The 13,662-nt window shown below is 37.9% G+C and overlaps 1 protein-coding gene and 1 long non-coding RNA gene across 5 annotated transcripts in view; one reads left to right on the top strand and one right to left on the bottom strand.

The window, feature by feature from the left end:
- Positions 1-13,662, top strand: part of LOC125636441 (uncharacterized) — a 75,649-nt gene that overhangs the window by 50,355 nt on the left and 11,632 nt on the right. The window lies entirely within an intron of this gene.
- Positions 2,424-13,662, bottom strand: part of FER (FER tyrosine kinase) — a 436,379-nt gene continuing 425,140 nt past the window's right edge. For all 3 annotated transcript variants that reach the window (XM_048849501.2, XM_048849499.2, XM_048849502.2), the window contains one exon: positions 2,424-13,399. In XM_048849501.2, coding sequence (XP_048705458.1) covers positions 13,257-13,399 — 143 coding nt within the window. In that variant the 3' untranslated portion in view covers positions 2,424-13,256. The remainder of the gene's footprint in view (positions 13,400-13,662) is intronic.

The raw sequence follows: 13,662 nt of genomic DNA, 5'->3' as shown, positions 1-13,662 counted from the left end.
TTGTAATGACCCAACCACTCCCCGTCTTTATTCAGGCCTAATTTGATGGTGTCCACTTTGCAAATTAATTCCAGATCTGCAGTTTCACGTTGGAGTCTGTTTTTGAAGTTTTTTGTTGTTGAAGAATTGCCGCTTTTAGGTCTGTTTGTTGAGTGACCATGGAGGTTGAAGTGTTCTGCTACTGGCTTTTGAATGTTATAATTCCTGATGTCAGATCCGCCTCCATCTTGAGATACTGTTTGGAAGTTTCCAACAGTGGAGCACCCATAGGGACAATACCTCAAAGTAGAAGGTGAAATCACTTACCCATACAGGAACAGGGCTTTGCAGTAAAAAGGAACTGGAGTGGCTGCAGATCTGCCCCTCCTATATACCCTTGCACTGGAGCATGAGGATCTGTAATGCGCAAGCATGTACCTGCGGGCACTGCTGACTTAAACTCTCTGATCAAAAGTGCAAGGCACACGCACACCCTATGATGGAAGGCCCATAGGGAGAAAACATCTCAAAGAACTCCACTTACCGTACAGGTAAATAACCTCTCCACCTTCAGCAGGAAGACACTATATAAAGAGCAAGATCTCGTATTGTAAGAAGATCGGTGTGCCTTTTAAAGCAAATGAAATCAGTGGGCTCAGTGGAGGGATGACTAAGTCATGCTACAATGAATGGGGGAGGAAAGGTGGGCTGGTCAGCCATCTCAAGACTAGAGATGGGGAAGTAGGTTACGAAGCCACCTCTGAAGAGGAAATCCACTACCTGAGGGAGTAGAAGAATGTCTCATGCCTGCCTTCAAAGAGGACCTACTGAAGGCCAGTGGCTGGGAGGCCTTAAATAAACCTATCCAAGCTTTTACAACACCTTAGTTTGTGTTTGGTTACTATTCAGCTCTTATTTTAACTAACTAGTTCGCCCGGCCCTAATATTTTCAGTCTCAATCTTACCAATTTTTGTTCTGGAAAAATCCCTTGGGATTTTACATAATTAGCTAAACTGACAGTGGGCTTCATAGATAGTGAATAAGGTATATGACATAAGAAAGCAAATAAAGCTTCAACTGTAACAGGTATTTAAGGAGGTTTGCAAATCTACTGACAGGAATATGTAATGGAGAGAATTTCATAAAGTAATAAACACCTTATTGCTCATAGATTTGAACCATGAATTAATTTAAAAGAGTAAATTATTGTAAATTAGCACACACGTGCTAGCGGTGTGTGATAAAGGTGAAGTCTTAAGGTGTTTGTAAGCATCTCCAAATAAGTAATTAAAAAATAAGGCAAATAATACAGTAGGTCACTGGAAATGTCCTAAAACTGAATACAGTTCAGAGATGTCTGTTTGCCTTCAGGATTATTTTTGCTGAGCGCAATCAGATGAGCCTTCACCTTAACTGGAGACTTTTTGGAAGTATAGCTTCAAATGCAGGTGGGGAGGATTTGAGCCTTCATTCTTTCAAGGTAAATATATTGAGTTCCATGCATTTTATTGTGTGTGTGCATGCACGTGCATGTCAATCTTTTTGACAAATCCTTTAAAAAGAGAAACTCTCTGCTTTGAGTGGGCATTAAAGAGACCATATTTCTTCTGAAAATAGAGGACTGCTTTGGTGTCTGTGACTACGACGGGTGCTACCCACACTGGTGCAGTGAGTGGTGGCTTGTTGTCCTCTGGTCCAGAGATGATACACACAAATTTATTTTGGGATAAAAAGCAATAGATATTTCATATAAAATATTTGTGACAAACAGTAAAGCTCATGTAAACACTCTCTATGCTGCACACTCTTGTGAAACATGATGCCATTGGTAGAGTTAAACTGGTGTAAGGTAAAAGTAACCAGATTAAATCACATCACAGATGCCATCACAGAGGCGTCTGTGCCAAATACTCTGTGCAAATGACAGAAAACCTTTTTTAGAAAGATTATTGATTTGCAGAATGGAGGGTAAACAGACAGACAAAAGGTGAGGCTGTTCCCTACTATCAATTGAAAAAAGAAAACATGCTCAAGTTACCAGAGTTAATTGTTCTAGTTTCAAAGTCATTTTGATTTCTGCCATGGTTTTTATCCTTGTGCTCATTTTTGGCAGTATTATAATGAATGAGGAACTCATAATAATAAATATTGGCAAATGGCTGCCACATGCTAAAATACGACACCTGAACTCTGGCAGGTAAGGTCTAAGGCAAGGCAGCAGGGATTGGCTCTATAAGCAGCAGTCCCAGAGACTGCACTCAGAACTCATATAAACTTAATTACCACAAAGTGGATATATATTATGCATTGTATTTGTATCATCTCTAGGACAGAGGTTACTATGGAGATAGCCCTTTGTTTTCAGTGTACAATATATTTATTTATAACAGGAAGGGAAGACATATAAACATTGATATTTAAATGAAGTCAAAACACAACCTGATACAAATATTTTACATTTATTGGAAGAATACAGTAAAAAGGGGGACTGCAGACTCAGTGGTAATTGGTCCATCAGAAGAGACAAGAAGCTATTAAAACAAACCAAAACTGTCTGCAGTTTACAAGATCATTGAACGCCTATTTTGTAACAGACTAGGAAAAAATGTTAGCTTAAGTTCAAAAGTGTAACTTCTATGTATATAAAAATTGGCAAATAAATAAGAGTTAAAATTGCAGATCTGTGTTTAAATTTATAAAGGAGAGACAATTAAACTGTATTACACAGCTATCATTTTGAGACATTCTTAAAAACCAGATAAACCTACATAAGCCCCCCACCCCGCTTTTTTTTTTTTTTTTACACATGTACTTTTGGGAAGAAGCACCCATTTCCAGTGTTACGTGTTATCAATCCGTTTCACAAATATATTATTTTTAAACAACAATGAGCATAAAAGGTGTTTTACCGGATATTAAATTTGCTGGTGCATTCATTGGCACAAAATGGAAAAAAAAAATCTAAATACATTTAAAAATTGTAAACTACATCAGTGCCTTGCTACTCAAGGCTACAGGTGTCAAAAGTCTGCGATGGTATGTCTGACTCTTTCTACCCCCCAGTTTCACCATGCAGTTATCCAAAAGAAAAATAAACACACGTATAATTGGAAAGACAGGGCCCCTACAACTGTCAGCTCAAGTGTCCTTTCTGGAAACCCCTTGATTACACATGACTGTGCAATTGCTACAGGGATGGCAACTAAATGATACAAAATGTATGTTTTGGTTTTCAATCCTTTTGCAGGATGTTTTTAGAATAATTAGGTCAGATTAGCTCTTTGGACTGTTATTTTTTGGATCATGTCCTTTGTGGTAACACAATGCCCAAGCCTAGACCCTGAGTCCTCTCTTACTATATTTTTCTGTTTTCTTCAGCTTTTAGGGAGCTAACATCTAATAATCAGATGGGGAAACTCCCTGTAGGAAATATGTTCATTAACAATTATTATGCTGACAGAACAATGGAAGTTTTAATTGGATGCATTTCATCTGGTTGGCACTCCTATGGAGGGATTAGTTCAATCTCTTGCACAGTGGATATGCAGGAAGCCTCATCTACACCTTCTCCCTTGTGCACCTGTATAGCATCCAGACAAAAGGCTGTCACCAGCACTCCCTGGGCACTGGGGTTGTCCACCCACAGCTGCAAGCTGGCCTGGGTAAGGCATAAGGGGGCATGGCCAGGTTTCTACTACTTGTGCATCAGTTAGCAATTGGCAGCGGGTGCTGGGGGGAGCACACACTGCACATTTTACTAATGCTATAGAGAGTGCTCCCAGCAGCAGGGCTCTGAGGCATCCTGGCTGCATAAGCACCTCTATTTGGCTGCTACAGTTCTGCACACCCCTTCCCTAGCACTCCAGAGAGGAGCTGGGGCACAATTTTAACCCTTATGTGGAGCACCATTAAAATAAATAACATTAGTGACTAAAAAAAAAAAGGCATGTACCTGTTAGGGGGAAATTGCATGCAAGACACACTGATATATGTAAATTTTTTTTTACCAACTCAGCTGTGATTGATTATGACACTACTGGTGTTTGATCTACCTGCTGAGGAAAAATCTATAAAGCTTTATTCAATTGGTCACCTAAAAATCAGTCATTTAATCACATATTAAATGTCCTGCAAAAAACTATATATTTAGTGGACTAAAAAGCCGTGAGTTTTTAGTCTGCAAGTCTGACCTTGAGCAGTACAGTATCTGCAGAGCTAAAGGTTACGCGGTGTAAGCAAGGAAACCAGGCCTCTAAAAATAAAATGGATGACAATAAGAATGATGATGATTTAAGAATGCAGAATATGTTTGGAGTTCTGAAACGGGCTAAAAGGAGAACACGTTTCCTTATTGAGGTTCAGTGGAAACTGTGGCATCACAATACTCTCTTTATTCAGTTGGAACTGGTCTGTTGACTGCAACTGAAATAGGGTAATTCTCTCTGCGGGTGGACAGTGTTAATTACACATTGTTCCTCAAAGATGAGGAATAGAATGCTGTGTGTTGCAAAGAAAATGTCAACAGCAGAATTTCACATACTGTAATATGAGGAATGTAAGTCAGCTTTCTTGAAGAAGTCTTTAGTTGGATGAAACAGTAATTCGAATGTGGACTAGGCAGTCACCTTTACCTTACAGTTACTTTGGGCTGTCATACCTACAGTAGTATTTTTGAGACTCCGGAAATAGTTGATGTTGGGCCAAATGAAACCAGAGATGAAGCTGGAACTTTGTCTCTGAAGAGCAACTCACAGCATAATGTGAAATGGAAGTATGTGAGGGATATGGAGGCATCTCATTCAGATGTCCGAGAAGACCTGAAGAAGAAAATACTAAGGGCCATACTGTCCTCTCTCTCTCTCTCTCTCTCAAAGAAAAAAAAGTCTTGGAGTGAAATTTAGCTGGCTTCATAGATAGCAGTGCAACTCTGTTAAAGTCAATTGAATTGACTGCTCCTAGCATGAGAGCAGAATTTGTCCCGCAGAGACTGATCTTTCTGAAAATCCAAACACAATAATTAGAGGTGTATTTTACTCTGCGTATCCCATAATTGTGGTTACATTCATTTTTTTGTCGATGGTAATCTCTAGTTTTGTTCTTCTTCTGCTTTATTTAATTGAATACATCTTTTTACCGGTATTCAGCAGAATGATTTTGTTTTCTTCTTTATTTCTTGGTACATTTTAGCAAGACTGATCGGATACGTGCATACTGGCTGTCCAATAAGTTAAATTTTAGTTGTGACATGGAGAATGCTCCCTCTGTAAACTAATACTCCAGGACTGACCTTTCTCTCTCTTGTTTGACATGCTGTTTTTCTTTTCACAAATCTCCTTAGCTTGGATTGTTGATGGTTTTTGGTGCTTGTGTGTGCTTTTATGTCTACTCTTACTACACAGAGTCCAAGTTTGATGAAGTGGAATGCTCTGCATGTTTAAAACCAGTTCTAAAATTATAGCAGGACTGTAAACACAGCTATGGTGGTAATTTAGGATTATTCTTCTAGGTACCATTTTCTAGTGGCTGTTCATGCTTTGTGAAGTCATGCGACTTCATTGTCCTCCAGGCTAGCCTGCAGGCATTTTCAGAATGAGTGGCAGTCTCTTGAGTTCACAGTTGCATGTAAAACTGTCCCCTAAGGTTTGTGATCTAAAACATAAACATTTGTTTGTAAGGTGATTGCTCCTAAAGATACACTGTGGCATTCATTTTTTGAAAAACAAATGAACATAAGAATAAAGATGATCTAGTGCAGTTTTTTCACTTTTTGGGTTTGTGGTTTCAGCCTAGTCGAATTTTTTGTCCATATTATTAAACCACTGCATAATTGAATGTGACCGGTAGTCTCTGATCAGGAGAGAAAGTACAGTGATAGCAAGAGATCTGCAAGTCAAGAGTGAAGTACACTGATCGTGACGCGGGGAAGCATCAAAGCAGCTGCATGCCCTTTATGCCTGGCTCTAGCCATTGTGAATTAGTCCTTAGGAACTCTTTTAAAACCTTTAAGGTAAGTGCTCTCCTGTTAGAAAGTTCAAAAGGTTCTGCCTTAGTGAAGTGATAATGCATGTGAAAGAAGAAGTCTTCAAACATGGCCAGTAATAAGAAATTAAAACTGAGGCCCCAATCCTGAACTCTCTCTGCACAGAACTACACTATACTTCAGTAGGAGTTCCATGGAAGGAGGGATTTCAGAAAGTTAGTAAGAGAATTGCTTTCTTTACGTATACATGCAATTTTCTCTTCTTAATAACCATTTTAAATGTAGGTTTTCAGATTACTGGGGAAATCATGTTTTTCTTTTTAAGCAATTATTTCCCTTGTTCAAGGTCAAACCAACAAATTTGCTTTTCTGGGGTCGAACCCACACGGAGGATTTAAAAAGTATGCTACCTTGAGTAAGACCTAAATCAAAGGTGAAATCTCTAACTTCCCCTTCCTCCCCAACTGCAATGCTATATTACCTAAGGATTGTATCCTATAGTCTCAATCATCTACTAGTCAGGAATCACATTTGTCACATCAAAGGAGAAACACATCTTACGTAATAATTAATAATTGATGAAGTTTAGCAAAGTAGTTCAATGGGATCTAGCTCGGGATCCAGTGATTGCTGAGAGAGATTAAGGGGAGCAGAAACGAGTAGAATTTGAAGAGAATTGTTCTTTCTGGAAAAGCACACTGATGATCTGAAAACTCAGCTTCCCTTCCACGCCCCCTAAACGCTTGCTGAACATTTTGCTACCATAAGTGAAGAGAGATTTTCAGATAACATGTACTGGAAAATATTATGCCCACTTCTTTTTTGTTGTTTTCTTACCATTCTCAGGCCAGGCCTCCATTACGTGAACAGAGGTATAACTATGTTGCTCAGGGGTGTGAAAAATCCACACCTGTGAGCAATGCAGTTATGCTGACCTAACCCCCGGTGCAGAGAGCGCTATGTTGAAAGGAGGAATTCTCCCATTGACATAGGTACCACCTGGATTAACTATGCTGAGAGGAGAAGCTCTCCTATTGGCGTAATAGTGTCTTCACTGAAGACCTGCTCTCAGCCTCTTTCCCACACAACAGCAGCACTTCAGTCGTTGTTAGTACCTATTCTACTTTTTTTGTGCAATTCCTCTTACCCTCTGTCCATTTTTTTTCCTATTCTCCCCTCCATCTTTTTCTTTCTAAAGGAAATGTTGCTGGTTGCATACAGCAGAGCTATTGTCATACTTAACTGTCCGTAAGATACCCTGCCCAGACATACCACCTGCCTGAGGGAGGGAGAATACTACTACTTTACCTGAGCCTAGGGAGCTGTACTCCTCTGCAGTTTTGCTGACTTTCTAAATCAGAAGATAAGAATGTGAGAGAGGAAAGTACGATGCTGGGCCTCAGCCCAGTCAGGTTATATTTTAGGTTTTCAAAAAACAGGAACCGACAGCCCCAAAGGGAAATGAGTTCAGATCGGGGAAGGGACAGACCACACGTCATGAAAGTAACACTGACAAAATCTGAAGACAAAAATCAGCACCTTTATTTTCTAGAAAATGCTGTACTATGTGAAGGATAAATAAGGTGTTCGGCAACAAGTCACTTTTTAACACATTGTAAGGCTAATCATGAAATGCTCCACATGGTGCTTGGGTGATAAACACAATGAATTGAAGCTGGCATTTAAATCTGCTTTTGGTTTTCATGTCTGAGCATGCGGTATGGTTTTACCTGAAGTACTGTCCTGCTTTCTCATCAAAGCTGACAAATTGTTTGCTTTAGGACTGCACTAAATTGCTACAGTGAAAGTTCAGCTTGCAATCACTACACCCCATCAGCTTCAGAAAGGAAAGATATTGGCAAGTGAGTGGTAGAAGAAAGGATTTCAGCAAACTTTACAGGAAGAGGAACTTGCGATTTTAATCGGCTTTCCTTTTTAGTTGTTTCAGTGCCTCGAGTGTCAGAAATAGACATTATGCTGGGATATTCTAATTTCTGGCTCAAAAGCCTTATGATGTGTCCTCTGAGTTGTAAATAGTCCTTAATTAAATGATTATTTGTCCTCTCCTTGGGAAACCTGGGCAATTTTCTTATCAGCAAACATGTTTTAACCTGTATTTTTCATCCCTATAGTTTAAGTGAAGCAAAACATTGAGAAATGATGTTATCGTATCCTTATTAGGCAACCAGCAGCCAGTCAGTAATGTCTTTCTATAGGAGACAAATCTCTAATCTTCCTGCCCTGACACAAAGAAGTGACTGGGTCTGAAAGACAACACTGTCCATCCCAGCCTCACTTGGGTTAAGGTTTATATGAGGACAATAGAAAAAGAGATCTTAAGATATAAACATTCTGCGAGAACATCCTTTCCTTTAATGGAAACTATGTTTGGGACATTTATTCTTGAAACCCTTCTTGTACTTTCTTTCTACAGGGTTATTCTGTTTCCAAGGACCTTGAATTTAGTACAAGGACCTTAACCAGGCAAGCATGTGTCTTCCCCTCCTGCAGTAGTGTGTGTCAGGACTGTCTGAATCTGAAGAGGGAAGGTGCCCTGCCAGTCGGGGTGGGGTGGACACAATCTGTGCCCTGTACACCCCCAGAGCAATCCTGGCTCAGTCAGTCAGTCAGAATGTTTCCAAGGATTGCCACTAGAGCCTGAGTTCTCTGTACCCTACTACAGTGTATACTGATAATCATAAAATGGCGTTAACCAAGTCTAATAAAACAACTCAAGTACTTTAGGAAAGTAAGTAACTGGAAAAGGTGACCTCTTTATTTCAATAGCAAACTTTCATGCTTACCTAAACAGGTAATGACACTAACAAACAAATGCCTTTTCCAGTGCTAATGAATAAGATTATTCTTATGGAAAGAGGATCCTTCCTCTTTAATCCATCTCTCTCTCTTCTTGCTCCTTTACATTGTATGCCATTACTGTCTGTGACATCCAGCCATTCTAACAAGCACCAGCTATAATGTCAGATTAAGATCTCTTAAAACCACAGAGATCATTTACATGATCTCTTGTTTACACATGCCTTTCTCCTGAAATATTTCCGAGGTACTGCTAGCGTAGACCCCGGTGTTGTCCAGCGCTAGGCCAGAAGTTACGATGGTAAGAATGCTGGCAGCCAGCCTACATTTGTGCTACCACTGGTGGAACTGCATTGGTAGGAAACCGCTCAGAAAAAAAGGCCAGTATAGACAAGGGTAAAGCATCTTATGAATGAGGAGAAAGAGAAAGCAGAGACCGGCCTAAACTTCAGATCTGAACAACTCCAAGCTTTAGATCCAGCTAGAAATGTTGTGGCTAAGGCTCTAACTTTGAGGGGGGGGGGGGGAAAAACACCTGCTTGCTCATATTTTTGATTTACAGTCGTAGTAAAAATGCCATAAATAATGTGTATGACTTTCCACTGATGTGTATCTGCAGCATTTGAATAAGTCAAAGTTCAGCATAAACAAACATGGGTGGGTGAAAAACCAAGGGAAAAACAGTGAGGTACAGTAACCTCATGTTTCCTTAAATTGCTTTCTGCCCAAGAAAGTCTGAGGTTTATTTTGTAAATGGCACTGTACTTCCTGACACAGACAGCATATAAAGTGGTGGTAAGCCATCAAAAGCAACACTACAAAATAGTCACAGATTTTGTGACAGTTACAAAATGCACATCAAGATCTGAAACAAAAATGCAAAATGATTGCAGTTGCTAAAAGCTGTTGTTTACTTTTTCATTTGAGATTAAAAATCTAAAACAATTTTGTGAAATGCAGACCGAAGAAAAAGATTACACAGCTGCTGAGGACACAGGTCTCTGTCTTGTTTTCAAACATGTTGTTTCTCAATATTGCACTTTCTATAAAGCCATGAACTCCATACATTTGGGAATCTTAACCAGGATGATGATTTCAAAACTAAACACTGAGGTTAGTTTTAAATGCTCAGTTTCAGTTGTTTACAACTGAAACTGTACACTCATTATTGGCTTTCATTGGGCTTTAAAATAATCTCAAAATTATAAATGACAGTAGCACTTTTAATTTCCTTATAATGCCTTGAAAAGGAGGAAAATAATTGGTAACAACTAGAGAAATCACTCTCCATCTCCTATAATATACTTAGAGGTTTTGATTTTTAGGGTACTATTGTTACATGAATTTTAAGACAGGAGTATTTCCTGGATATATAATCATCTGAACATTTCCAAAACCTATTAGAACCCCATAAAATGGGAAAGAGTAGATGTCAAAGCCTATTAAATATACTGAATTTCCAAAAGAGGACACTTCATTTTGCTGTATCTTAAACAAAATGTACAAAACACTGTAGAAAAACATTAAATAGCCAATATCTGCTTAATTCATTAACAATGCTAAGATTTTAACCCTCTGTTCATTTAAAAGACATCAAGACTACAGAGAAGGCAGAGCGCTACAGCTTTGGTTCTTGAATGCTATACCTGCTTTTCCATTCATTAAATTACAGGCTTTTTCTTTGTACATTTTTGTAGTCTCCCCTGCCATAAGCTTGCAAAGTTAAGAAAAGTATTTATACACATGTATCTGATATTGACTTAACTTCCTAAAGTACATAATTCCAATAATTACATGTGACAGATGGGACAAATAAATTATGCAAAGTGTTGTCTTGTCTCGCATTAGTTCAGTTGTGTTTGTGGCATAAGTTTTTGTGAAAACACATATGCCTATATTAAATGTATTCTATACCAATGAACTCATCCTGACAGTCTCCCAAAGGGTTATTAATCATGAATTGAATTTCTATCTGCTTTAGGACAAAGAATACAACATACTCTATGTGCTGCAGGTATTCCATGCTTTGAAAAGCCTTTTCAGTTTAAACAGAAGTATGATATGAATTGCAAAATGTTAACTGCTCAGATAAGTGAAAAATGAATACAGTTGATGTCCTTTTACCTCTGTACATAAGAATCAGAATTGTGTGTCCTGCTTATCAAATTAAGACAAAAAGAACTGTTCTATTTTCTTGTTGAAAGGTTGGATATATGCATCCTTTGGAATAGTATAGTCTCTTTCATTCACTTAAAAAAAAGTGTGTTAATCTAAATAAAAGTGAATACATTCTTGTCCTTACTTTTAAACATTAGCGAGTGCATAGATGAGGACCTGTAGTTGGGTGATTTATTGATTTGGGACATGGATTCTTCCCAGAGTTATCGTTGCATATTTCTGGCATTTTCATGCACTTTTATTCACACAAGCACGCCAGCTCATTAAGGCACGCTGTTTGTGTAACATTTAGTATCAATGTTAACTGACTAAACAACGTTTCTTACTGGTTTTGAGACAAGTATCTTTGGACCAAGTGTGAGCATAGTGATAATTAAATGTACGCAGTATTTACATAAAGAAATAATAATGATAAAGGGATGACACTAATTTGTCCTTTTATTTTCAGTTTCTACTCCATTTTCCCAGTGTGTTTGTTTCCTTTGCCCCAGAACAAACCCAGATTGCTAACAAGTCCACCTACAATGAAAAAAGTGTTCTCTAGCATGCCGCTTCACTGTTCGTTTGGACGCTAAATTTAATGTAATAGATACTGGTCGAAACACTCATAGCCTACAAATACTTTAGTCACACATATCCCTTTCAATACTACCATAAATATATTTTAAAAAGCAGAAATTGCATTCTGGACAATAGAAAAGTCACCACAATAGAAATAAAATATAATGCAGCCACAAATGAAAGTTTCTCTTTCATTCCTCTGGCAGTTAATTCCTTGTTAACACACCTTGATAATGATTAGAAATAGGCCTAAATCAAAACCATAGGTCTCCCAGATCATAACTTTGTTTCTAAAGTCACAGGTCTCTATGGTAGTCAGGAATTCTTATCAAGGCCTTTTGTAGCGATAGGTCCAAGCCACAAACTATTTGCATCCCCACCCCTGGACTGATTAGCTTTTATTCTTCTTATAAGAATACTATTTTTATACCAATCTTTTCCTCCTTGACAGTGTGAGTATGCAAACCTACTTTTGAAACTGAGAACAAATCTAGATGCAACTTAAAGACAGTTCTGTAGATTAATATTTCTACTCTATGCCTTGTTCAGCCTTTCAGAGGTTTGAAACAGGTAGCATTTCTTTCTGCAATGGAGATGTAACCATTTTCTTTGGACAATACGCATGGAACGTGGTTTTAAACATGTCCTTTTGGTGACTCCAACTGCATGCAGAAAAGGCATATCAATTATTTGAAATGTGAAAAAAAAATATTCAGAAAGGTATCAGAGAACCTCCAAAAGCCAATTTGGCAGTTCACTTTCTTTTACTCATCTAAAATCAGTGCTACCAGTTACCTTCATTACTTGCTACTCTCGTTCTCAAACGTGCTTCCTCCTGGCTGCTTTTCTACAAGTGTACATTCAAAACCAACAGTTTTCTTCTTCTGCTTGTACTTTGAAAGGCAGATGATTTGGAGTATTTCCCGACAGACAGGTATCACACAAGACTGGATGTTGGCCTTTTAGAAAAAACCTAGCCCATCAAAGGAGATTTGTGCATAAAGATTCCTGATAAACTACTAAATTTTTCACAGGAAAAAAGCAGCAAGTAATGTCCAAAGTTGAACATATTTACTATGATGGAAGCAACTGTAAGAAATCTAAGGACGTGTTTGTAAATGATGTGAATATTATTCTACAAAAAAATTATGGATTTCTTTGTTTAAAAAGAATACATGGACATCCAGAATCTTAACTGATGTTCTTTCTTAAAGCAACATATCATTTAAAATATCAGTTGCAGAAATGATTTAAAAAAAATATAAAGTTCCTAATTGAAATACTATTCAAAAATTGTGGTCCTCAGATTTAAGGTCTTCAGAAACATGGCATAGCCACCATTTTTAGTGCCACTGGTGTTGATATCTGCATCTGGGATAGCAAATTAAGAATGCAGCATAAAGTAGAAAACCTTTGGGAAATGTCACGAGCAGTTTATCACTGTAAAATAGATAGGAGTCACAGTCCCTTAAATCTGTAGTGTGTGATGTTCTATTTACATGTATCCTAAATGACTAGATATATAACATTTGGCAGAATCGTTTCTTTTTAATGTATGCTTAGACATTTTCCAAGATGGTGTGCGTGTGGACGCACATATATAAAAAAGAGTTAATTTTAAAAAAGTAACCCTAGAAGAATATTGCAGATAATGTGGTATAAACGCACAGTGTTTGAGGGAAAAATATTACTTTGTTGAAAAACAGAGTCCTGTAGGTTGAGTTTGGCACTACTTTATCACTATGTCACTTTCTTTTTGACTGAAGATAGTTCTTTCTGAATCTCGCTGAATTTTGGTCGGTTTTCTGGTTTGTAGTCCCAGCACCTCTGCATTATTTTATATATTTCCTCTGGGCACTTTTGAGGTGCTGACATTCGATATCCTGACATGCAAAGATAAAAAGGGAAAAAGTTTAGTATACAAAAGTAAAATAAATTGAACAAATGTTTAAAAAATAAAAAATAAGGACTTATAATTAAAAATGAATGAGCAAAGTTCCCTGAGGTTACTACATACAAAACTTTAAAAGGTCAGATTTATGCATCTCCTAGGTATAAATTAGATGATTTTCACATTATGCTAAGGTGCTTGACTAGCAAACTAAACACTGCTCAGATTGGGAAAGGTAAATTGTCAGTATGCTCC

This window comes from Caretta caretta, chromosome 5 (genome assembly GCF_965140235.1).
Source record: "Caretta caretta isolate rCarCar2 chromosome 5, rCarCar1.hap1, whole genome shotgun sequence".
In the NCBI taxonomy this organism is placed as follows: Eukaryota; Metazoa; Chordata; order Testudines; family Cheloniidae; genus Caretta; species Caretta caretta.
The sequence above is the reverse complement of the archived record's forward strand: the minus strand, read 5'-3'. Positions and strand labels throughout refer to the sequence as shown.